Genomic DNA, 26,789 nt, shown 5'->3' with positions numbered 1-26,789 from the left:
ATCCAAAATTCTAGAATAGCAGTGAGGAGAAGACTCACAAACAACAAAATAAAATTAGTCAGGCCCTGTAATGGTCTTTGTTCGGTTATCCTATGTTATTGTTAGAATCTGTCCTTCCTGGTCAAAAAACAAACAAAACATCCATGTCCTATACAGGGTCACAGGGAGCTAGTGACTAGCTGACTTTGGACTGGTCGTCAATCAATTAAGTTACGTCATCTTTTGACACTCAAACTGACAGTCACTGAGTGGGAACTGAACCCATGCAGTCTACACAGAAGTCAGTTGAGCAAACTCTTACACCATCTGTCCCCTAAATTAAACAAAACAGGACAATTAACTCACAAACACCAACCTAACCAACCGCAATAACCAATTAACAATATGACCAACACTCAAAACCAGCAAACCAACCAACAACTGAAAAACCCTAGAAACGAGTTTGAGTTGTGTTTTTTTTCTTTCTTTCTTTTGTTTGCTTCAAACCTTTTTTTTTTTTTGGTTGGAGAGTGGCTCTTTTATAAATGCATTTGAGCATTAAACTATATTAAGATAATGTGATTTACATTGGTTCAATAAAAAAAAAACAAAAAAAACATGCACATATTTTGTCCTTATTTAAAATGCCATTTTTGTTTGAACATTAATTATCTTGTCTTTGTAGTGTATTCAATTTAATATAGGTTGAACATGATTTGCAAATTATTGTATTCTGTTTTTATTTCTGTTTAACACAACGTCACAACTTCATTGGAATTGGGGTTGTACAATCAAGACTCAACCAAACTAGCCATTAAAAATGCTAAGCTAACAACTTAATCAATGTTACCCAACCACCTAAATAACTCTAACCAAACATCCATCCATCCATCCATCCACTCTTGATTTCTTTCTTTCACCCAGGTTTATTGTATATCTAATTGTAGATCTCTTTCCTTCTGTATCTTGGCTCATAAATTGTATGCAGTATACATGTCTGCACCAGCACAACTTCTGATTTCTGTCTCCCTTGTGCTCCCTCCATCTCCTCTCGCAATTAGCTGTTATTTAATGGCTTATTGGCATGGTGGCCTCACGCTCTCCCTCCCTTTCCTCTCCATCAGTGGTTGTCACTCTGTGTTAACCACTGCATCCCATTGATCTGTTCCCAACAAGAGATCGTCAAATGCATGCGATTCACTTTTCATTGAGTCTGTTCGCAAATATTGACTGAACCAGCAATGCTTCATCTAATGATGCTTCAATCATTTCTTGCAAAAGAAGTTGAATCTTCAGAGAACAAAACAACTTGTAAATTAGAGCACATGAACAAGGGATGACATTCCTTTCTCCGGCAGGGCGGTGGGATCAAGATTATGGACAAACGGTACGGACTACCCGTATACCCATCCTCGCAGAGCACCAATCACATCGCTCTCCTTCCTGAGAACTTCCTGGTTTTAGAGACTGCCGAGCCAATCGGCCGCAGGGACTTCTTGACAGTGTTGGCAAACATGACCAGACTAATGGTCAGAGCCTCTTACAGTACGGAACCCAGTGCTGTGTACAGGTACAGTGTAGCAACACCTTGCGTCAATGGTTCCCACTTATAGCTGTTCTAATATGACAGTTTTACACAGTTAGACTAGCATGAGATTTTTTTTAATGAATGGTTACTTCAAAAGTTTTAAAACATTTGTTTTTGTGTGTGTGCGCAGACTTCACTTATTCTTGATGCAGGTAGGTAATCGCTATGCCAAAGGAGAGAGGACAGCATCAGCTGTTGAAATGTGTTCTTGTCCACCCGGATATGCCGGAACATCCTGTGAGGTAAACACATTTTAAAGCAACTCTTTATTGTTTTTCTAGCAAATTCCAAATGAACTATCCATACTAGTAAAACAATACCTTTAAGGTCCAAAAATAAACATTTGAAGATTTGGGGGCTGCAAATATTTTAGCTCACAGTATCTAATAGGTTGAGTCATGTTGCTAGCTATCCACTAAAAATACCACACGGTGTCTTAAATTTTTTTTTTTTTAAATGTAGAAGCAAAAAGGAAGTACAGCTTAAAGAGTTTTTTTGGCTTTTAAATGCAGCCAATGGTGATGGTGCCATCAAGGCTACAGAGAGCTTGCATTTTTGTCAAAAAGATTAAAGGTAGAGTGTAAACTAAACACCAAAACGTCATCTGCTTCTTTAAGCTTTTTTTCCTCATTTTCGCAACAGCATTCTACAGTTCCACGCGATTTGAGACCATTATTTTGTTCGGTGTAATACAGTGCAGCATTGGGGCAAATGTAACTTAATAAATCTGAAAAGCAAAACACACAGAAAACACCAAAGCTGTGGAAGAACTCTTTAAAACCTCACTGTCAAGATGATATAACTTTTAACTAGTTTTAACTGAAGCTATTCGGGGTACAGAAGGTAAATGTTAGCGGTCAGATATATCTAATAGAAAGAAGACCCTAATCAGTTTCACACATTCAGGCATACCCACATTTTTTCCCTGTCTTAAAAAATACACAATATTATTCAAAAATACATGAACGTATACACACACGTGAGTTCTTACACATTACAGCAACTGAGAGAGCAACTACATCTGATTCTGTTTATGTATATGTGCGTTTTAGGCTTGTGTTGCTGGATTCCGAAGAGTGGATGGGCAGCTCTACAACGGTGTGTGTGAAGTGTGTCATTGTCATGGGCATGCAACACAATGCCACCAGATCACAGGCCACTGCCTGGTAAGATTTTAGCCATGCCTTTTTAAAATGAATCTGAAGAGGTTTTTGAACTCCTGCAATGGCACATAATGAACAGCCTCAACCATATATTAAATCATATGTATGCATAGAATTGAGTCAGAGTATTGCTTTCTGGCCACGATATGATGTTTTCCGACAGAACATTGAATATTGATTCACTGCTACACCTTTATCTAAATGTGCACACTCATATTTTTTTATATCTGACATTGTTATTCATGTTGTGGTCTTGTCAGCCTAGAGGAGCTTCATTGATTTTAACATGAATAATTGTTAGAAGCTCTGATTGTTCACGCATATTGGTCGATTACTGAGTCAGAGTTAATGCTATGTTTTCAAGAGAAATTCGGAATATTGTGCACTAGTTGGGGTGACCATAATACTATTGATTCATTAAAGCGTTAGAAATGAACATCAGAATAACTCATTACAATAAGTGGAGCTACTTCTATAAAATGCAATTTATTAATTTAAAAAGATACCTAATTTGTCTCCCCACTGAAATTAATTATAGGGAAAAATGCCTTCCACCATGAAAATGAGGAGAAAGACTGTTGCTGAGGCAAAATGCCAATGGAATAATTTAATTCAGGACCAATGAATCGAGAACATGCGGTATGCATCACAGTATAACATGGAAGTCCCCAGATACCATGTAAATATGTCCTCAAAAGGCAGTAAGCAGCATGGGGATAACATCAGAGACAGTGTTTGAGAAAGTAAATAGCTTACCTGTCCCTAATGAGCCACTAATACTTCCAACATGTCCCACAAAGAGAAACAAACAGAGCACACACCATCTAAAGGCCATCTGAGGAACAGCATGTTGTTAACATTCCAATTTTACACATATTCACCCATATCATCATGACCTGTGTGCACATTACCATCGGCGGACAAGCACAGATACAAATATGAACACACGCGTTGTGAACTGTGTTGTGAACAGGAGAGAACGAACACTGTGGCAGATTTGTGGGTGTTTTTTTTTTCATCACTCACAAGCACACCTCGTACACGTGAGACAGCTTGACAGTTAATCACTCACAGGCACACACACATACACATGTTTACATATTCACCAACAGCGATTGGCAGACCGATAGATGCCCAAAGCAGAGTGACTCTGCAGGTGAACACAGCATGTGCTTGTGTCAGCACTGAGGAGATACGATATTTGATTTAAAGATGAACTGAATTGGAACATAGGTGACATTTCTGCAGTCTAGCGACCTTACAAGAATAATTATAGTTTTTTTTTCGTCTTCAGGACATGAATATGATGTTACTATGTTCAGATTAAAAAAAATAAAAAAAATGCAATGTGTGACAGTCAAATCTCACCATTGCATGTGATGAAACCATTTTCTACAGATAACAGAATTACCGCCGTGCTTGACTTTCAGTAATACTATGATTTGGTGCTTAATTATTAAGCAGTTACAAAGTTCTGGCTCATCTCGTTGAGCCCTAAGTGCTTGGTTACTATGGTAACAAAATGTGATCTGGTGCTCATCCTTTGTTTATTCTTTTCTGTCATCCTCATACGTGAACGTGCGTTAATAGAAACCGTAATGTTGCTCTTCTAATCTTTTGTCAAAGTGCTGATCCTCCCTTTTTGCGATTCTGTAAATCTTGATCTTGGTATCGCTCAATACAGTAGCTTATATATACTGTATATATATATGAATATATAAGTATTCAGACCCTTTGTTCAGTATTTAGTAGAAGCATCCTTTTGAGCTAATACAGGCGGTGGTCTTTTTAGGAATAACAAGTTTTTCACACCTGGATTTGGGGAACCTCTGCCATTCCTCCTTGCAGATCCTCTCCAGTTCTGTCAGGTTGGATCGTGAACGTTGGTGGACAGCCATTTTCAGGTCTGCTCAATTGGGTTGAAGTTAGGGCTCTGGCTGGGTCATTCAAGAACAGTAACGGAGTCGTTCTGAAGCCACTCCTTCGTTATTTTAGCTGTGTGCTTAGGGTCATTGTCTTGTTAGAAGGTGAACCTTCGGCTCAGTCTGAGGTCCTGAGCACTCTGGAGAAGGTTTTCATCCAGGATATCCCTGTACTTGGCCGCATTCATCTTTCCTTCGATTGCAACCAGTTGTCCTGTCCCTGCAGCTGAAAAACACCCCCACAGCAAGATGCTGCCACCACCATGCTTCACTGTTGGGACTGTATTGGACAGGTGATGAGCAGTGCTTGGTTTTCTCCACACATGCCACTTAGAATTAAGGCCAACAATTTCTATGTTAGTCTCATCAGACCAGAGAATCGTATTTATCACTATCTTGGAGTACTTCAGGTGTTTTTTATTAGCAAACGCCATGCGGGTTTTCATGTGTCTTGCACTGAGGAGAGGCTTCAGTCGGGCCACTCTGCCACATCCTGGTGGAGGGCTGCAGTGTGGTGCCATAAAGCCCCGACTGGTGGAGGGCTGCATTGATGGTTGACTTTCTAGAACTTTCTCCCATCTCCCGACTGCATCTCTGGAGCTCAGCCACAGTGATCTTTGGGTTCTTCTTTACCTCTCTCAAAGCTCTTCTCCCCAGGTTGCTCAGTTTGGCCGGACGGCCAGCTCTAGGAAGGGTACTGGTCATCCCAAACATCTTCCATTTCAGGATGATGGAGGCCACTCTGCTCTAAGGAACCTTAAGAGCAGCAGAATTTTTTTTTTGTAATCTTGGCCAGATCTATGCCTTGCCACACTTCTGTCTCTGAGCTCTTCAGGCAGTTCCTTTGACCTCATGATTCTCATTTGCTCTGACATGCACTGTGTGGTGTAAGGTCTTATATAGACAAGTGTGTGGCTTTCCTAATCAAGTCCTATCAGTATAATCAAACACAGCTGGACTCCAATGAAGGTGTAAAACCATCTCAAGGATGATCAGAAGAAATGGACAGCACCTGAGTTAAATATGAGTGTCACAGCAAAGGGTCTGAATACTTATGGCTGTGTGATATTTCAGTTTTTCTTTTTTAATAAATCTGCAAAAATTTTAACAATTCAATTTTTTTTTCTGTCAATATGGGGTGCTGTGTGTACATTAATGAGGGAAGAAAATGAACTTGATGATTTTAGCAAATGGCTGCAATATAATAGAGTGAAAAAATTAAGGGGGTCTGAATACTTTCCTTAACCACTGTGGCGTGTATGTGTCTGTGTGTGTATATACATTTATATTTATATATATAGATATATATATAGATATATACACACACACACATACACACAGCGTATATGTGTGTGTGTGTGTGTGTGTGTGAAATGTTGATGTCCCAATATTTATGGACTTGACTGTGTACTGTATTTCGACTTCAGGACTGTTCCCACCGCACCACAGGCCCCCACTGTGACACCTGCCAACGTGGTTATTATGGCGATGCCACCCACGGGTCAGCCACAGATTGTCAGCCCTGTGCCTGCCCTCTCAATCTGGCTAGTAACAAGTAAGTTATCTAGACACCCGGGCTAATTCTAAACATTGTCATCAAACGACTCAATCTATCCCTGCTGACCTTTGAGTCCCGTGGCACTCAATTCCTTCTTCAGCGTCTCTGTCCTCATCATCTCCTCCGCCCCTCTTCTTCTTTTGTCTCATTTTAAAGGCATCACAAAAAAACAGCCGCTTCCTGGTGGCAATGCTCAAATATCACCAGAGCAGTTGGTGTAAATGTCATCAATGTTGTGTAGCATCACGATGAAATCCACCAAAAATCTGACACAGCTGGTAACTCGAGCCTCTGAAAGGAAGTTAAAACCTTTTGGCGTGTTGCCTCTACCCTGCTAGGCTAAAATCGAGCTGTCGAGCTAAAGGAATCATATTACTCGAGTTAATAAATCCCAGATTCATCGATAAAATTTGATATCACGTTGAATTGTTAAACTGGATCTGGTCAATCGCATTTTAAATTTAATAAAGTGTGTTTTGATATGCGGCACGGTGGACGACTGGTGAGAGCGTCAGCCTCACAGTTCTGAAGACCCGGGTTCAATCCCCGGTCCCGCCTGTGTGGAGTTTGCATGTTCTCCCCGTGCCTGTGTGAGTTTTCTCCGGGCACTCCGGTTTCCTCCCACATCCCAAAAACATGCATGAATCGGAGACTCTAAATTGCCCGTAGGTGTGAATGTGAGTGCGAATGGTTGTGTGTTTGTATGTGCCCTGCGATTGGCTGGCAACCAGTTCAGGGTGTACCCCGCCTCCTGTCCGATGATAGCTGGGATAGGCTCCAGCACTCCCGCGACCCTTGGGAGGATAAGTGGCTCAGAAAATGGATGGATGGATGGATGTTTTGATATTATATTTTTAATATTCTTAAATAGTGGAGAAAAAACTATTAATATAATTAAAGTCCTTGTAAAGTGAAAATAAACGTGTTCTAAATTTGACACACTACAGAGAAGAGTTTTGTTAACAACTAAGCAAAATTTTAATGATAAAAAAAAAAATTGACAAATATGTAAAATGAGACTTCAAAATTTTAGTCAGACTTTTCTTCCGGTGCTTCTGCCTTTCCCACCGTGAAATGCATACACTCGCGGCCAACAACGAAGCGCACCAGTCTGAAGCCCCAGTCCACAAGCTGGCTGTCAAGCCAGACAGCATTTCTCTTCCCTTTCTCTTCCTGGCGCGTCCGCTTTTCTCACCATGACATTCGCACACTTTTTGTCTCTTTAGGCATACATACATCCTCTTTGACTGTGTTTACATTCACAGAACACGTGGAAAAACCTGCGTAAGGGTGACTTAGGCATTACTCCACTGGCCGCTGTTGCCGATTGATTTGCTTATTTATTACTTAATTGACACACCTCTAATGCAGCATATTTAGACCCTAGTTAATTCTCTACGATGTCACTTTAGTTTAGATTTACATCAGGTGTTTTAAATATTTATTTGTGTTGTTTGGGCAGATGCGGGTGTTTATACGTCACCAAAAGAAAAGTTCACATTTCAGATCGGCATGTTTACGCTACAGTCAAATTGGCACATATACAATATTTAGTATATTTTCATACACATTTGTAAGAGGCCTGATTCCAATCTGAAAATATCCAATTTCATGCATTTTATTTTATTTTTTTTATATACGCTGCCAAAGACATATGTTCGAGTTGCGCCACTGGAGAGGAAAACATCAGAATTCAAGTCACTTGAACCACGCAGTGCAAATCCAACCTAAAACACACCTTGACCTGCCGCCAAAAACAAAGGATGCTGATTTGCTTATGTACATTATATCTTCTCACTGTGTAATTATGACCTCCCACCGGATCCTTAGTCGTCTCTTTTATGCATTTTCGTTACTACAGTGGACAGCTATTCAAAAGCTGTTTTCTCTTTGAATATGAGTCCTGAGGTCAAAGTTGGGCATCAGTGACTACAGTGGATGCTGCAGTGTCATCCCATTCACTGCCACCCGCAGGTCAGCCATTGTAAGTAGACAAAAAACAAAGCCAAGATGACTAATGACCAGAAGTGCAGTGCCTCAAACCGTCATCAAGACTCATGTATATAGAAGGAAACAGCTTTTGAATAACTGTCCACTATGAAGTTGTGGCTATTATGCATTGGAGGGTTAGTTCTGTGGAAAATTCCATGTGTTTTTGTTAAGTGAGAGCACTAGTGCACGCGCCCCCCCACACACACACGCAGACACAGCAGCTGAGAATGTTCATGATGCAGTGGTGATACATCTTGTCCAAACTGCCTCTCCCGAGCTAAAGAGAGACACATCTCTCTTTCAGTCTGTGCAACTTCCCCGTCTTCCCGTTAACCTCCCCCTGCAGTAATAATAGCCTGGAGGAGCCAGGTCTGCAGCCCCCTTAAAAATAACCCTCTATTCCCTCACTTTATGTCCACCGTAACATGTCACTCAAACAGCCAGTCAACCAGACAGACTGGTCCACTTAACGCTAATGTCAAAGATCTTATTAATGTAGAAAATTAAATAAGTGCGTAGTGATTTAGAGAGAATCAATCCAAAATCAGTTTAGTATTCAGTGTGGGTGCTTTCATTTACACCTGGGCTCAATTACCTAGATCCTAAGCATGCTTGAAGTTGTTTCTGTCAGTTATCAACATCTAGCTGCAGCAGCATTTACTTGCACTATAAAAAATGTAACCAACATTTTTGGGGGATATTTAACAAAAATAGATCAATCTATGAAGTTTTTCCCCTTTCTTATCAGCGTAATCTTTGATGCCATGTTGTTGCTTGACTGCTTTCTGCTTTATTTTTAATTACTTTTTCCATCCATCGCAACTGAGATCAGTATGATATGGTTTTTCATTTGCGTCCTTTTAAAATATATTATACGTATCATACAATCGGAAACCATTATTAGGCACACCTGCACTGACTATTAATCCATTGTAAGAGTTACATCCAATAATCTCCCATTAGATAATGTTCTGCTTTGATTGACACTATCACAGAAATATTAGTTACCATTGTTATTATTGGCACAATCGTAGCTGGTACACCTCACGGAGAGCTGTTCCTAATATTTTATTATTTAGCACCATACACATGCAATGCAGTTCTACACCACTACATTCATAATAATAAACATACAATTAAATTTATACCTACTTGATCAATCAAAGCAAGCGTTGTTTTTTTTTTGTTTGTTTTTTTTAAATTTAATTTCTGTTTTATTATCTCCAAACAGTAGCAGTAAAACATTTGGATACACTTTCTCAAGCTATTGAATGAGAAAGTGTGCCCAAACGTTTGACAAATGCTGTATATATTATTCAGTTTTATATATGTTGTGTATGTGGGGTTGTTGAGCTCACACAGTCAGCTAATGAGCCAGTCTGGGCTTGGAACCTGAGCTTGCAGAACTATCTATAGTTTATGGAAGTGGGAGGGTGACACTCGCTCTCACTCGGTCTCACTCACTCTTCATTTGGGATACATTTTGAGCAGAGGAAAAGTGTGTAAAAGCTGAGAGTGCAGCATGTTACGTGTTTGTATGTGAGAACAGAAAAGTGAAAGTGGGGACACAAGTGTGTGTGTGTGTACAGGGAGACGGACAATGGCCTTAACCCATTTCTGTCCTCTCCTCCTCATCTCCATCCTCATTGCCCCGCTCTCCACTGTGGGACAACGTCACGGAACCAAAAATCAACAACTTCAACCAAAACTTCGCCTTCCCGGCAACCGCAACAGTTTCAGCCCAACCTGCCACCTTGGTGAGGGAGGAGAGCTGCTGTGTGACCAGTGTCAGCCTGGACACACCGGACCAAGATGTGACAGGTAATGCACAAGCACACACACACTCACGAAACCAGTAAGCATGGGGAGAGCATGCAATCTCCAGACAAAGAGGCCAGAGCAGAAGTTCACACCCTGAATGCCAGGAATGTGAGGCAGATGCACTAACCAATATTCCACTGCACTGCCCTATTTTTGCTCCATGAGAGGTGCAAAATGTAATGGAAATATACATGATTTTTAATACAGCTCTTCTATGTGATCTCATGAGCTAAATTATTACCTAATATTGTGGCCTTTGAGTTTATTTTCTTAGAAATAGTTCAATAATGAGCTCTGGATTAAGACCTGCTCTTTATTGTTGTTTTTCATCAGTGTGGTTTCCTCTCATCAATTGCAGTCAATCAATGACAAAAATCCTTACTTATCCTATAATAGCCTGTCAGGTCTTTCACTCTCTCTCTTTATAAGCTGCCCACCCTTTGAAGCTAACTTTCTTCTTAATGAACAGCTTCTATAAGCCTTCCTGACAGTACTTTGTCAGCTTTATTGTGTAAAAACCCAATTTGTCAGACATCGTGAAACACATAGTGAAGGTTGAGCAAATAGCAGTGATAGCATGCTCTGCTTGGAGCTGGTCACTGTATTTAACACCTCACATATAGAAAAATGAAATAGTTGTCTTCCATGTACTGTACATATATGAATATTACTAGTCAATTGATTGCTGTCTTTTTCCCAGTACACCTACATCTTTCTGTGCATGGCCCAGGCCCAGGTGTCTGACATTCTGAATTATGAACTTTTAGTTCTATTAAAAGTCTTCCTCACTGTGGCTGTGGAGGCTAGTCTGCAGGCTATGATGTGGCTCGATGACACATGGAGAGTAAATATAGACTAACCCCCTCAGGCATGATGGATTACATTTGCCTGAGGGCAAAACACTTCAAGTTGAATTATTAAAGTTGCATTCAGAATGTGGACTTGAAGTGCGCATCTGTGTGAGCTGAAAGTAAATAAGTGAAATAAGTGGTAATGTTATGAGAATAAAGTAGTAATAATATGGGGGGAAAGTTGTGATATGAGAAAAGAATTTACGATGTTTCGTGAATGAAGTCGAAATATTGAAAGGGTAAGCGGATATATTATGAGGGAGAAAGGTTTTTTGTGAACGAAGTCATAATATTCTGAGAAAAGTGAGTGACTGTCCAAATTCCCACACAAATATCCATGGCAGCCACTGCCATTTTTCGTCATATATTTGTTAATATCATTAAATATCAGTTAATTGAACTTTAGGTAGATGAATGTTGCACATTCACTGCTCATACTGAAGACGATGTTGAAAACATTCACATATTTTTTTGTTTGCGAAATATATATATATGCTGCAGAACCCACCAGTTACAAATATGGACTGGTGCCGAAACTGTGGGCGGTCCATTTAGTGGAAGTCAATTGTATGTTAAAAGAGAACTACCTAAACTCTCTCTTTTTGTGTTGTTGCAAGAATAGTTTGTATGTGTCAGCACTTGTCAAAACAGGGTACTCTGATACAGGGTACTCTCATACAGCGTTCGTTGAATAAGAAACAAACATAATAATGGGGGATATTTGTCAATCTCAGGGGTGCGCCATTTTGGGCAATAGGACTAAGTGAATCACAGTAGCGCTAGCCGCTAATGCCGGCGACTGGCGATGTATCATATGATTTTAAACAATTACAGCTTAATTAATTAGTGATTTTTTTTTTAGCATCTTCATTTAACGGATGAACATGATCTCAGGATGGCATTGTGTTGCTGTTGGTGGTAACTGTCGGCGAAAACCATTGCTGACCAAAAAGACCACAAAGGCTGGTCTTACTTACTGATTCCCAAGTCTTTTGGGAGAATATTATATGGACTGAGGAGATGAAAGTTGAGCTTTTTGTAATCTTCGTATTACGGTTGTAGTGTCAGGACAGTGTGAACAGTTGTCGTTTTGTCCTCTGTATGTGAAACCTTTCAAAACACAAAACCTTCAAAGTTAATGTTTCGAAACTGAGGTTTGCATGTTCTCCCTGTCCTTGCATGGTTTTTCTCCAGATACTGCGGCTTCCTCCCACATTCTAAAACCATGCTTCTTGTTGAAGACTCTTAAATTGGCCATAAATATGAATGTGAGTGTAGATGGTTGTTTTTCTATACGTGCCCTATGATTAACTGACAACAAGTCCAGGGTGTGACTCACCTCTCGCCTAAAGTTAGCTTGGATAGGTTTCATTTACCCACTACCCTGAGAAGAATTAGTAAGATGCTAAAAAAATGGATAGATGGATGAAGTTGAGGGGTTACCACAGGGAAAGAAAAAACAGAGAAACAATTTGGAAAGAAAAAACAGAGAAACAATTTACATAGAAAGTTTGGGATCTGACATTGTGTACTGTACACTATCTGAGTGCCAAGCTACGTGTTTTATTGAACTTGATTGACACATCCGGAACACAACCTGCTGTGACACGCTTCATTATCCACAATGTTATTATCATTGATTATTTTGCTGTTGCCTTGAACAATTACATTGTTCTTTCAGTTTTTCATGACTTTATAACTTTTCCGACTCGTTTTTCAACCATCATTATTATACAGTAGAAGAATTGCGATGTCTTTGAACCTTAATGGTAGCTCCAAATCAGCTTTATGTGACCTTGCTTTTCATCCAACTTTTTCCAAACAACATGAAGGACTCCCTTTCACACTGCCGTGCAATAGCACATAGAAAATATCACTAAGGTTGCCTTTATTTAAAAAGATAAAAAGGTGAAATGATGCGATCAGAATGTTTTGGCCAGCCATTCAACAAGGTTGCAGTCTTGTACCCCTAAACAATAAGATATCAATTCGCTATTCATCTCTCTTCGAAATGATGTCGCTGATTTTTCGAATGGGATTCTTAATTTTCTGTAAATGTACTTCTTTTGGACAATTCTATCCATTGGACAGCAGATACAAACACACAAGTGTTCAGTATTGACTGCAAATAACCTTGAGTTTGAGAAAAGCCAAGTTCCAACTTGGAATCCTTTTCTTCCACCAAAGCCGCAGGGAGGAAATTGAAGACTACCTCGGTTTCATTGCCTATAAAATTCTAAGGCGCTTTCAAATGTACATCCTTTTTTGAACTGCAGTGCTCTTGACCGCTTTGGTTCACTGTGTAGCCAAGAAACAGCAACAAAATAATAGAGATGGCAGACGTCGGCTATTAAGATCTTACATAATTTAATTAACTTGATATATATACACATACATATATGTATATATGCAAATATTTGATTAAAATGTACTGCCCCTTGTAGTTAAAAAAGTATTGTACCTAAATAAATGTTTAAAAACAAACAGTTATAACAGATTAAATTCAAATGTATTTAGATTTAAAGTTATATACAACTGAACTGTACTTGGGCTGTGATTCTTTCACATACCACTAGAAAGCGCCCACATACCACTGGTGGTACTCGTACTACACTTGGAGAATCGTTAGTCTGACCCAGTCCCTCAAGAGGTTGCCTGCAGGGTGACGCCATAGAATTGAAAAAAGTTCAATCCATCTCCGCGCATCCAACAGGGGAAAAGGTGGTGGAGTGATTTAGAATGAGGACAGTAAGACATTTGGAGTTTTACACTGAAAATAGCATGGACAAAATGGAGAACAAAAATCTCTGGGACACAAGACAGATGTAGTATCGCGACATGGTAAAAAAAAAAAAAAATTTGTTAAAAAGGCACAGCAATGGACCAAGCTCTCAACTACTTTGAATGAACTAGGTTGGTTGAAAATGGTAGAAATGTGTGATTTAAATTTTTTTAACAATAAAAATGTTAGCTTATAGTAACATTGCATCGCCACACATGCTTCAATTGTATCACATGGCCTCCTCCTAATTATAAGCAAAGCCGGGGCTTTCTGTTCTGTTGCCGTCCTGCATTTTGTGTGTCTAGGCACCTTTAGGTTTTCTTTGGCTGGTTGCGTCAATGACGAATGAAGTAGCAGCACACAAGTATACTGTAATTGCCTTGTTAGCTTTCGCCATTACCTGTTGCACCAGAATGTGCTATTAGTGTCTCATATAATATTAATTAGTTAACGTTACCGTTTATTGATAGCTAAGTTAGTGGCAAGAGCAGAGCACAGCACAAAGGAACTAGACTTTAATGATTGTGCTTGTTTTGTATACCTTTTGCGGACTTGATCCCTCATTAACTGCCAAATAGGAAATTTTAAAATATGGAAAGGCAATATGTTCAGGCGTGAGCACGAGAAGCTTTTTACAGGGAATGTTGTCAAATGCAGCCTCTGTCTTTGTAAAGTGAGTCCTTTGACAGCTAAATTTGCCAAATGTCCCTGTTAACTTGCCCTGGGCCATTACGATTTAATTTACCATAAAGGTCAGAATCCAAATTTTCAGGGAGGCCTGCTTGATTGCACATGTTGAGATGAAGTAAAAGCGATAGCTTCTTTAAAAGGGCATCAATTGTGACAGTACTATTTCTGACAGTGTTATTATAAATGATAGCAACCATAGTTTGTTTAAAGCAAATAGTGGCCGCTCAAATAGACGCCTGTGTGTCAGTTAATCCAGGGAAATGTAACTTGTTATTGAATTCAACAAAGAAAAATGTGACATAATACCAAACTTTATTTCTACTGATTAAGAAATCAAACCATGCAATCTGGATTTAAAATAAGCAAATGGAAACACATATGATAAACAAAATGCACATCAATATCACCTAATCTGTTGAGGCATAGGGAGAATTGTGCGACTCCAACTGCGCTGCATTACTGATAAACATGCACACTAAAATAAACTGCGAGCGTGAACTAATTACATATTCTATTCCCATCATAACATGGAAGTAACAATTCACAGCTGACCAATAAATGGTTCCACCTGAACACAAGCATTTGTACACAATGACATCCTCTCAAATGCCTCCTTGAATTAAATGTTTTTTCCTTTGTCATATGGGGGGTCTCTCACATTTAAAAAAATGGTTAAGATGTTAAAAATAGGTGTGTATGTACCCCACTTTGGATACAGACGCTCAAAATCCTGATTTATAATTTGGTTTGAAGCACATAAATATCAGAGAATGAGTTTCATTGATTCAATTTAGTTTCAAAAACAGCACAACAAAAATTGACATTTGGTATTCTTCTTTTTTCCCCCCAACGCATGCGGTAAATTTGTTTCCATTGGCACAGTCCTGCTTTATGTCTGTGTTGACTGCCGTTGACACACACAAGACGAGGCTGACCTGATTTTTTTAACCTGAACACATAATGACTCTCTTGCATATGCACAGAAGCTTAAGAATCCTACTTAACTTCCTGCCCACTGAGATGCTTCTGACCAGGTGTCCAGGCCGGGCAACCCTCCTCCCCCATCCTTTTCAATTTCTGAACTCACAACTATAAATAATCTCACTTGCTCTTGGGCTTCTTTTGAAATAAAACTATGCACTATAGAGGGAATATAAAGAAATGAAACTAATAAATATGTTTTAATATTTCCCCGCTTAATTTATATCATGCAGTAAAAGTCAGTTCTTCTTGGAAGCCCCCCAACACACACACACACACACACACACACACATGCGCACTTAAATACACGCACGCACACAAAATCTAATAAACCATCTCTATTGAGTACCATAGCGGGTCAGCGGTAATAATAGCTAGCTGCTCTTGACTGTTTTCCACTTTTTGTCCTTTTCCTCTCCCTCCTCTCTAAACTCAATTCTCTCTCCAATCTGAAGACCCTTCTCATCCCCTCTTGTTCTCCTCTCGTCCACCTCTCATGCACTTTCTCCTATTAAGATCACCCACTCTTTCGTATTTCATCTGTTCTTTTTTTTCAGCCTCTGCGTGTTATGGAGCAGCACTCTAAATCTAGGCATTAGGACTTTCTTTAATTGTAAGCCAAATGAAAGTGTGTCAAAGCAGAAATGATTGGAATGGTGTGACAACTGACACTTGTCACACTTGTGTGTCCTTGTACAAGAAGTTTCTGTTTGTCTGTTTCCTGTTTAGAACTGAGTCTTCTTTCGTTATGCTGTCTCCTAGGTGTTCCAATGGGTATTACGGACAACCCACTGTCCCAGGATTCTCCTGCCAGCCCTGTAATTGCCACGGTAACCTGGACCTGTCTACACCAGGCAGCTGTGATCCAATCACAGGACAGTGTCTGCATTGTCGACATGGTTACAGCGGCGTGGCTTGCGACAGTTGTGACGACGGTTTCTTTGGAGACGCCATCACTGCAAAGAACTGCCAGCGTAAGTTTTAATGTGAAAAAATCGCTATTCGGTGCAAAGCAAAATGGACGTCCAATAGATCAGAAAATAAAAAGCACATACTAATACAGTGGTACCTCAAAGCTTGAACACAGTCTGTTCTGTGAGATCAGTCAAACTTTCATTTGGTCAACAGTTAAACCAGTCATTCCCATTAAGATTAGATATCCAGTATTTGGTATAATTCATTTTTAAGTCCAACTCTTACCATCATGACACGTTTTATAAAATAATGCTGTCACTAACATTTTTAACTAACATTGTCATACGAAGTCTGACCAAAGCCCCTTAGTGACATGCACGAGCATGATTTTCAAACATCGCCAGTCTTAATGACATGCAATTATGACAGTGCATCGTTGTGATAAATAGTCACAGAGAACACTGTCCAGCTTCAAAATGGCAGCACTATTTATACTGAGCTAGCATTAGCACTGAAAACGAGCCAACGTTAGCCACGGCTGCTACGTTGTTAGCATGACTTTTTCGTAATAGTGTGTGACAACACAAAATTTATCGGTTTGAAGTTTTATTTTTTGGAATATGCAATTTATTGAAAAGCAAAAAGGGGTCATAAACGTACCTGTTGATCAGAAATGTTGGTAATTCAGAATTTGCTTCTGATTCCTCTCAGCTGCTTGAGGTCCCTTCACTCTGCTTGTTTTTACTAGTCTTTCCCAGTTTTCAGCAAAAAAGGGATGAGTATTTTATTTTCCAGAGGTGGATATACTGTCATAGTTTCAACAAAGCTCCTGAAGCCTAAGCTAAAAGGTCAGCGCGAGTCTGTGTCAGTGACTGGCTATGAATGTGTCCACATGCGCACAGCAAATGTTTTACTGTACAGAAAGAAAATTGTGAGTAGGTGACTTTGTGAGGGTTTACTGTATATTTTAATAAATGGGAACTTCCAATAGCTTCCGTGTGTCAGCAGGGGTGTTATACACTGACAAAAAATATTGCATCTGTGAAAAACTCCAATTGTTGCAAACTTTTATCTTTAATCTGACCACAGAAACAGTACACCATCTGGAGTGTGTTATGCGCGTTTTGCTGCTCGTGAGCTTTGCCGTGTTGTGCGGCCGACTAATGGCGAGCAGCTGTGGAGGTGTGATGTCGGAGCGGCTCACTGGTAGCCAGCTGCGTTCAAGAGTGAGACCGCAAAGTCTACCTGTGTAAAAAGGAGTGGCACGTGTGGAGATGTTGCATGTCTGTGAAAATGAAGACCCGTGTTGATGTTGCCCGGTGCAGACGGGAAAAGAATGACACCCCGCAACGAGCGATAGACAGGCTGATCAATCAGCAGACAGATAAACCACAAAGGCAGCTTGATGGGCTGACTTTGACTATTAATGTCTGTTTGATAGTTCATTGTTCTGTAGCTGTTTTCCCTTCACCCGGCTAAATGGTTATTGATTAATCGGCCTGATCTATGGAACTACTCCACTGCTGATTGGCTGTTCATGCCTGGGAGACGGAGGGTTGTTATTGATCCTGTGCAAATGACAAAAGACTAGCAGGAATTATTAAAAGACAATAATTCTCTTTCTGTCTCTCTGCCGCTCCTTATCGCTCCAAGTCTTAATGAATTTTATTGAGTGGCGCCGCAGAGTACGGGTCAAGTCCATTTGTGTTCCATTAGACTGTAAAAATGCCGCACTTTTTTTGTTTGTTTTGAGGTCAGCTTTCACATCCGCGGCCATTTCTGCTGTAGACATCCTTTTGGTTGACATCAATGCATGGTTTAATTCATTTTTTAAATGTGAGCCTGACAACACAGCAATGTGTCTGAGAATTCAATTCGATAACAATATAATACCAACTATTTTTCATTCAAGGAAAGGTCTTCTGGACATTGTTGAATATATATGTGAATTGTACCAGTGCTCTTGTTCCATCACAGGAAGCGAGTGAATACGTAGTAATTCAAAAACGTAATAAAGGTTTCCTCCCTTTCACTTAATGAAGGTTCCATAGATGCTTGGTAGATAAATAAAACCTTCGGGGTCATTTTTAAAACCACACAATTTAAACTCTACTCTTGCCCAGTACAGGCAGAGTCCATTGTGCTGCAGAATTTTCAGCTTTCTCTGTTAAAGCTAAAATCTAAAAAATTTCAAACAATTAACGATACTCAGAAGCTATGATGACGCTGAAGAACATACATTTCCACTTCCAGCTCTGTAAGTGCAGATCGATCTGCCAAATCTTGTTGGTCACTAACCCCTACATGCCCTCCAATTCAAGTGGAGTGGAATAATGAAAAAGGAAAATACATTTTTGTACCCACATTTATATTTGGATGTTTTGACTGGGTTCCTGTTTGGCACATATAGCTCCTTCCTTCTACAAAAGTTATATATTTCTCAGGAATCAGGGGTAAAAAAAAAACATGTAGCGACTATAATCATCTCCGATGAAAAGCTTAGAAATTTACCGCTTTGCTGTAAACAATTATAAAGGAAGAGCTCGTTAAAGAGAGATGGCATTCGGAGTGACAGGTTCCAGAAGAATAAACGTGATCACTCCACAATGTTGTGTGCCTCCATGTTTATGTTTCGTGAAGATACATGACTAGCTGTCCCCTGTCTGCCTTGGTTCTTGCCATTCTCTTGCATTTCCCCATAACTAGTTTCACTCGGCCTGAATTCTAATAATTATATATACACACACACACACACACTTTAAAATTATTTTTTAAAAATTCAGTTGCACCAATATGGACACTTCATTCAATCTGCTGTTGATTAATGAAGTTGGCTTGAGCAGAATTTGTCTTAATAGAATTAAGCTAAGATTAGCTTTTAGAAGAAATTCCATGACTTCAATTGCTATTAGATGAAGTGATTGATTACTTAGTAACTCATTAGGATTGTTTCCATACTATACAAACAATATTATCCCCACTACCAAAGGACAGTGCAGACGAGAAAAAGCCCTTATTTCAGGCCACAACAAGGCTCGTATTGTGGTGACTGACAGAATGGAGTCCAGATGGTCCCCCAAAGGGTGAAACCAGAAGGGCGAGAGACTCTTTGAGTGAGAGTGTGTGAAACAGCATTTATATGTGCATGTACACTTGTATGCTTTAACATTCTGCATTCATTTGCATGTTTGGATTTGTAGGTGTGTGTGTGTGTGTGCTGTAGATTCATGTGCTTGTGTCTTGTAGCATTTGTGTGTGTGTGTGATGTGTCTTTCTCTGTGTGAGTGTGGACATCTGCTGGTTTTTTTTCCCCTCACTTTCTCAGCCCACACTCAGGTCTGTCCTTCTGTCTGCTTTGCATCTAGCGGGCGACGAGCGAGTACGTGTGGCAATGTGAGCCGAGCAACTTGTTTCTTTAGATGGACTGCTTTTTTGTTTTTTGTCACTGCGTGTTTGTGTGTAGTCGTGTGTGACAACCTCATTTGCCAGATGGGAGTTGTGATGTTCAGGCTTTTAATTGCTCTTCTAAGAGGCTGATTGGCGTGTGGGTTTGTGCATCTTGTTTTCACAGTACAACTTAAATGTACAAAAGTTTAAATGGTTAAATGGTTCTAATTTGGACCACCACTGAATTGTTGGCCTTCATATATCCATCCATCCATCACTCTTCTGAGCCGCTTCTCCTCACAAGGGTCGCGGGCGTGCTGGAGCCTATCCCAGCTATCTTCGGGCGAGAGGCGGGGTACACCCTGAACTGGTCACCAGCCAATCGCAGGGCACATACAAACAAACAACCGTTCGCACTCACATTCACACCTACGGGCAATTTAGAGTCAAACTCCACACACGCAGGGCCAGGGATTGAACCCCGGTCCTCAGAACTGTGAGGCAGACGGTCTAAACAGTCGCCCACCGTGGCGCCGGCCTTCATATATATTATATACATTATACACATTATATACATTATCATTATTTTATTTTCTAACTAATTGTTATTGCTAAAAATGAGTCAATATAGACATAAGTAGTTATGGTCTTAAAAAGCTACACATTAAAAAGCTAGGTGCAGAGCCCTTTTGAACTCTGTTGCTCACCAAAACAGGAGCACCTAACCAAGGCAATATCTTAGAGAAATCAAAAATGTGCGGACTTATAGCATGTTATAAACGGGTTCCGTACACATTGTTAACAATTTGAAAATGAAGAAGTTCTTTCAATATTTTAAGAAGAATTTAACCTCTGTGATCAAAGAGGGAAAAAAGGCCAGCATTTTGTTTTGAAATAAGAATCATAAAAAGGAGGAAATATCGCAGTTTCATTAAACTTTCTGTCGTCAGTACATGGAATGAAGTCCTAATAAGTAATGTTGAATTGAATGTTGTAACTTTATTGAACAGTATTCAGCCTGAATAGAAAATACATGCCTCAAGCAAAACTAATTTGGAACCAAATTGTGCTCGTTTATTATATAAAAGAAGGAATTTTTTTTCAGTTAGGAATTGCTCAGGAAATATTCACTCTGGTATCTTGATAGCTCCTTTTATATGCCTCAGACATACTTGACGAAGAGAGAAAATTATCATGAATGTCTTTCTGAATGTGATTTATCATATTTATATAATAAAGTGACTTAGCCTGAAGACTGTATTTGGGAAGAGAGGAGGTGTGCTTAGCAGGATAATAAATTGAATGTCAACAGCTAATCCTCAAGACGACCTTAAGCACTTTAAAATAGCGTGAAGTGAACTCTTAAAATCCAAATAATTGATGCAAAATATGCCTCTTCTCCTCCTATTGCAGCTTGTCGGTGCCATATTAACGGCTCCGTTTCAGAAATCTGCAATAAGGAGAGCGGGCGGTGCCAGTGCAGGGAAAATGTGGTTGGACGGCAGTGTGACGACTGCACGGTAAGTGTTTTGACACGGCAGTACGCCGTGGTCACGATGTCTCCTGGCACCATATGATGATGATGATGATGATTATTATTGTTATTATTATTTCACACTACTTTTTGCTAGAGTTATAACAATCAGTACCATTGTACCTTGACCTTCGAGTTGAATTTTAATTACACATGAGCTTCAGATATGGTGCCGAAAAAAAAGGATAGTCACAGTGGCCAATGCACTTTTAGCCATTTATTGAAATATATAGACAGTGAAACAAGCAAATTAAAAAGTAAGGCAAAACTCCTGTCCAGACGCTCACATAGAGACGAACCGGCTATGTTCTTGATGCCACCAACTAGGCCTTGCCCATTAAAGGCAAACATACACCACTTCAGTTGTTATCAACACTTTCGGCTTGTCTCAACGTACAGTATTTACACTTAATGAAACCAATTTAGTTCTTTATAATCTCTTTAATTATGTTTTATTATATACAGTGCTATTTTTCAAAAATGATGCTGATTGTGGCATTTTCATTCATTTCAAGGGCAGATATTGATTTGATATAGAATTAAATTTGGTCACGGAACAAATTAAACTTGTAAGTCAAGGTATCACTGTACTTGTATGAAGTTGTACAGTATGTCTTTAGTGATCATTTTAATTCAATGTACATAAATTATATTCACTTAAACATTTTTTTGTTAAAATCTGTTGTGATTGGTCCATCCAGCCTAATTACTGGTGGGATGCTGAGCGTCACGAGTGCGTGGCCTGTCGCTGCACCCACCTTGGCTCCGTCTCTCAACGCTGCGACGTTGAGGGCCGGTGTATCTGTCGCCCAGGATTCGCGGGCAAGCACTGTGACCTGCGTCGCCAAGGTTATGAGAGACGGGAGACGCGGCGTCCGGTGGAGCGCGTACCCGTGGAGGCCGTACAGCGGCGATGGGGCGGGCCGTCTCGCACGGGGGGTTGTCCTAGGGGGGCATTCTGGCCCAGTGAAGCGGTAACACTGCACGGGAATGACAGTGGCGTGAAGCATGGGTGTTTCTGTATTGTGTGTGAACATTGGAGATGCACGCATACTGTATGTGCAGTTGTAATTAACAGGTTTTCAGAATTTGTTTCGATTTATTTCATATACTTAACAAAGGCAGCATGTGCCCTCGAAGTTATCACATTTGCCTTACAGTTGGAAGGTCCCAGGTTGGAATCACAGCTCAACCACTCCTGTGTGGAGTTTGTGGGTTTTCTTAGTGTTCCTATTAAGGCCCCAAAACATCCATCCATCCATTTCAACAGTCCATTAAAGCTGAAGCACGTACGAAAGATGTGGTTGCAACTGTGTTAATGTGAGCGCCCATTGACTTCAGGTGTGACAACTTGGCTAAGGTTTACACAGAAAAACCCATTTAAACATGTTACACACTTAGCTCTCTGTTAAATCTCATCCTATCAGATTGTAAATTGTATCATTACACCTTATTCATATATTCCCTTGGATGCAGAAAAAATATGGAAAGATTGGTTGCTGACATTGTTCGATAGGTTGTAAATATTTAAAACGGGTTGTGGGCTTTTGAAGTGTTCTTTTTCATTTGGGTGACTTGCTGAGTCCCTGTAATATGGTCAAAGACAATGAATTTCAATTGGTGTTGGCCTGACCCAGTCTGTAGTCACAAAAATGCCACGTGTTCTGTTTTGAACTGTGTTTATGGACATGAAAAATATGGCAAATCTTTGAAGAGAATCAGATCATCGAAGCATGTTAAAACACACGAAGGATTGTTATGGCTGTTTTTGGCACCCAGACACTGTACATATTCAGTATCCATATGGGTAACTTTCATATAATTGGTCAGTCATGGTAAAGACAAAAAAAAAACCAACAATAACCTAATTTAGTTGTTTTTTCTTCCGCTTTTGTTTTATATGGGTAAATGCCTCCCATGCTGAAACAGCCATGCTTAAAGTCATATTTTCAAAAGGTTGTTGATGATTGAAAATTATAGGCATACATGCTAAAGGCAGTCCTTATTGACAGAGCAAATGGTGGTGGCCCACTGAAATACACCTCTTCTATAAAGGTAAAGACAAAAGTGCATAACAATAAAGACATAAACAGCTTCATAAAAATCATGTGAGTTGCACAATTTACATGTGTTGCCCTTCAAACTATGCAGATACAAATGCATAAATGATCCTAACTACTCATTAAACCCGTTACACTCGGGTACACTCGTAATAATGGTAAAGACATGTTACAGCACAGTCACAAATTCATACAGCACATATTCATTCTTACCTCAGAAATAACTTTGTTTAATTTGCTGTCTGCTATTGTGTGGATGCAAAATGGCAGCCTCATCCTGGCACTTTAGCTCACAGATCCCTCTGGTGTATTGCAACAACATATTGAGGCTTTCCCCTTAACTGTAAAGACAGCTTGAGTGACAAAGAAGGACTGTTTGTAAAAGAACCATCAAAAGGAACTCTGAAGTCACTAAGATGCATTTGTGTTAGTTTTAAGCAACTAGAGAAAAATCTGCCATATCCAAAAATGAAAACATGTTGCAAATCATGAAACTTCATTTTGAACTTTAAACAGGAACAGTAAAGACATTTTGGCATTAAAAATTTTCTTGGAAACAATTGTGACGTTTTGATGGATAACACTGGCCAATAATTCAAATTCATTGATTTTTAAAAGGAAATTTAGTGGGCCATGACTTTACCGTTATTGATCAAATTATATGAAAATGACCCATGTACAGTATACATGACAGCTTTTAATTCAGTGTATAAAGACAATACACAGTGTGCAGTGAACTTTCCTACTCTTTAAATCGTTTGGAAGTCTTGCCCTCTCATTCTCACCTTGTCTGGTCCTGTTTGTCTCCAGGCTCAGACATTCGGCCTCGCTACAGGTGGACAGTGTGTGCCGTGTCACTGTAACTCCTTTGGCTCCAAGTCATTTGACTGCGATGAAAACGGTCAGTGTCGGTGCCAGCCGGGTGTCACTGGACCTAAATGTGACCGCTGCTCACGAGGATTCTTCAACTTCCAGGAGGGAGGCTGCACACGTAAGCAAAGCTAGACTGGGGGAAAAAAGGTGTTTAAAAATATGGGGCCGGGGTTGGGTTGTTATGACGCGATACAATATTATCACAAATTATTCCAATGACAATAATATCATCATACAGTGATGGATTTTCTCTAATAGCAATACTTTCTTTTCAAACAAATTGATAGTATTTTTATAGTATTTTTGGGAGCATGAACACGTATAGCCTACAAACATAATGCAAACAACAGTTACTTGTATTTAAGGTACAGTATTTATTTAGAAGCTGCTTTCATGTATTAACACTGACTAGCAAAGTAAAGGCTCATTAAGTTATCAGAGCATTGCCTTGACAATTCACATTCAAATCAGCTACATTCAAATTTTAATTGCACATTCTACCCAATCACTTTTGACCTGCGTGCATCTATCATAGTCTGTTCAGCAAAACTAGACCTTAATCATAAATCGGCAGCTCAAAAGATTGTTTTTGAATAGCCAAGGTTGTCAGCACTTGGTTTATTAATACAAAATAATGAAGGTTGGCTCCTGTCTAGACAAACACTCAAAAAAATGAACAGATCAGCAAATATTATTTTTAATAATAAGTCTAAGAATAAAAATTGTTTCCATTGGTTATTTAAATTATCCTTGTACTGACCTCTATTTTAATAGAAGTTGTGTCTCAATTAGTCTCCTGGTGCGTTTTCCACTTCAAACAAATGCCTCTACACAAATAAAGGCCTTCCTCTTTCCTGTTAGAAAAAAAACGCTTGTACCTAATAATCTGCTGCTGTATCGTAAGAGATAACTGTATAAAACATTTTACTGTTAATATCTTGTTCCATTCCTACTTTAAAGTTTCCCAAATAAAAAACCTATCAGTAACTTTAGCTTTATTTAAGACAGCTAATTGTATAAATAAGATAATTAGAATTCCGTTGGCAGTGCCCATGGTCATGTTCATGCCACCCAAAGGCCTTCTAAAACCTATTTCAAGCCGGCCTTCATAATTGATAATGTTTATATTTGAGATGCTTTGATGTTTGAATTATCCACTCCAAATTGTTGGCACCGCAGGCAGCAGGTGTCGCAAACGTTATTTGTGCTGCGAAAAAATGAGGATTAAGAGTGGCGACTATGAATAGCGCACCCCTTAATATCTCCTTATGCAATATGTCAAGGATGCCAAGCACAATTGACAGCCAAGAACAAGCAGGAACAAACACACCCAACTCAGTCACACTGTCAACACAAATGATAAACTTGGGATTTATTTGCTTTGGCTCATCTTGAAGTTTTGGAGAATGAGTATGATGTTGGTGTTTATTTAATGTCACGGCTAATTTACTGTGAGACAAGATAGAAGTTAAATATCCTCCAGCCTCCCAAGATTATGTCTGTGAAGAAAATATATAAAGTCAAAGCGTGGCAGTTGGTACACATGAATCAGGTGTATGTAATTAAAGTGTGAGCTTTGAATGAAATGTAATTTAGCCTGGATACATATAGGCTCCTAAAATTTGTACGTAAATCAACTGGCTTACGAATGACTATATAATACAGTATAATTCAGTTCTTTAGAAGGTTCTCACAGAGGCAAACCTCGCTTTTCTAATCAATATGATCCATCCATCCATTTTCTGAGACGCTTATCCTCACGAGGGTCTCAGGAGTGCTGGAGCCTATCCCAGCTGTCATCGGGCAGGAGGCGGAGTACACCCTGAACTGGTTGCCAGCCAATCGCAGGGCACATATAAACAAACAACCAGTAGCACTCACATTCACACCTCCGGGTAATTTAGAGTCTTCAATCAACCTACCACATATGTTTTTGGAATGTGGGGGGAAACCGGAGTACCCGGAGAAAACCCACCCAGGCACGGGGAGAACATGCAAACTCCACACAGGCGGGGCCGGGAATTGAGCCCCGGACCTCAGAACTGTGAGGCAGACGGTCTAACCAATTGACCGCTGTGCCGCCTAATCTATATCATGTTAATTTAAAAAACGTCATTCAGCTACATTTCGGATTTTAATTATAAAATACACCCATTTTTACAGTGACAAATACTAAAACAACTGCATTGTTCGCTATGAGGCATGCACTAATAAGTCTGCTTTGTCACAGCGTGTCTCTGCAGCCATGTGGGCAACAACTGTGATGCCAACACAGGACAGTGTATCTGTCCTCCAAACACACTTGGTGAAAGGTGCGACCGCTGCGCCCCCAACCACTGGGGCCACGATATCATGACTGGATGCAAGGTACCGTGACTGTAACAAACAGTCAGTGTAATTTATCATGCCCAATTCAGGTAACAAAGGGGTCAGCTCAAAGTACTTGGAAGTTAGATTGTCTGAAGGACTTCTTTGACACATATACACGTTCACCTTTAACAGGGAGTTCCAAAAACTCATTGAATTCAAATACGTTACATCATTTGAAAATATGAATATCCATGTAACTTCATGTCCTAAAGCCATGCAAACGGAATTAAGATCACACGCACATGCAGGCACGCAAGGGGAAAGTGAAAGTTGACATGTAAACAGTGCTGCATCCCTTGAGCTGGGGGTGTGGGTATGTCTTC

The 26,789-nt window shown here is 39.8% G+C and overlaps 1 protein-coding gene across 5 annotated transcripts in view; it reads left to right on the top strand.

Annotated features, from left to right (window-relative positions):
- The window catches only part of lama2 (laminin, alpha 2), a 159,554-nt gene that overhangs the window by 66,587 nt on the left and 66,178 nt on the right, over positions 1-26,789 (top strand). For all 5 annotated transcript variants that reach the window (XM_061704863.1, XM_061704862.1, XM_061704860.1 and 2 more), the window contains exons 16-24: positions 1,338-1,549; positions 1,698-1,809; positions 2,620-2,733; positions 6,080-6,207; positions 9,937-10,023; positions 16,090-16,301; positions 21,043-21,149; positions 24,034-24,214; positions 26,327-26,463. In XM_061704863.1, coding sequence (XP_061560847.1) covers positions 1,338-1,549; positions 1,698-1,809; positions 2,620-2,733; positions 6,080-6,207; positions 9,937-10,023; positions 16,090-16,301; positions 21,043-21,149; positions 24,034-24,214; positions 26,327-26,463 — 1,290 coding nt within the window. The remainder of the gene's footprint in view (positions 1-1,337; positions 1,550-1,697; positions 1,810-2,619; positions 2,734-6,079; positions 6,208-9,936; positions 10,024-16,089; positions 16,302-21,042; positions 21,150-24,033; positions 24,215-26,326; positions 26,464-26,789) is intronic.

The sequence above is a fragment of the Phycodurus eques genome, chromosome 18 (assembly GCF_024500275.1).
Source record: "Phycodurus eques isolate BA_2022a chromosome 18, UOR_Pequ_1.1, whole genome shotgun sequence".
In the NCBI taxonomy this organism is placed as follows: domain Eukaryota; kingdom Metazoa; phylum Chordata; class Actinopteri; order Syngnathiformes; family Syngnathidae; genus Phycodurus; species Phycodurus eques.
Note: the sequence above shows the minus strand (reverse complement) of the source record. Positions and strands in the feature narration are given on the sequence as shown.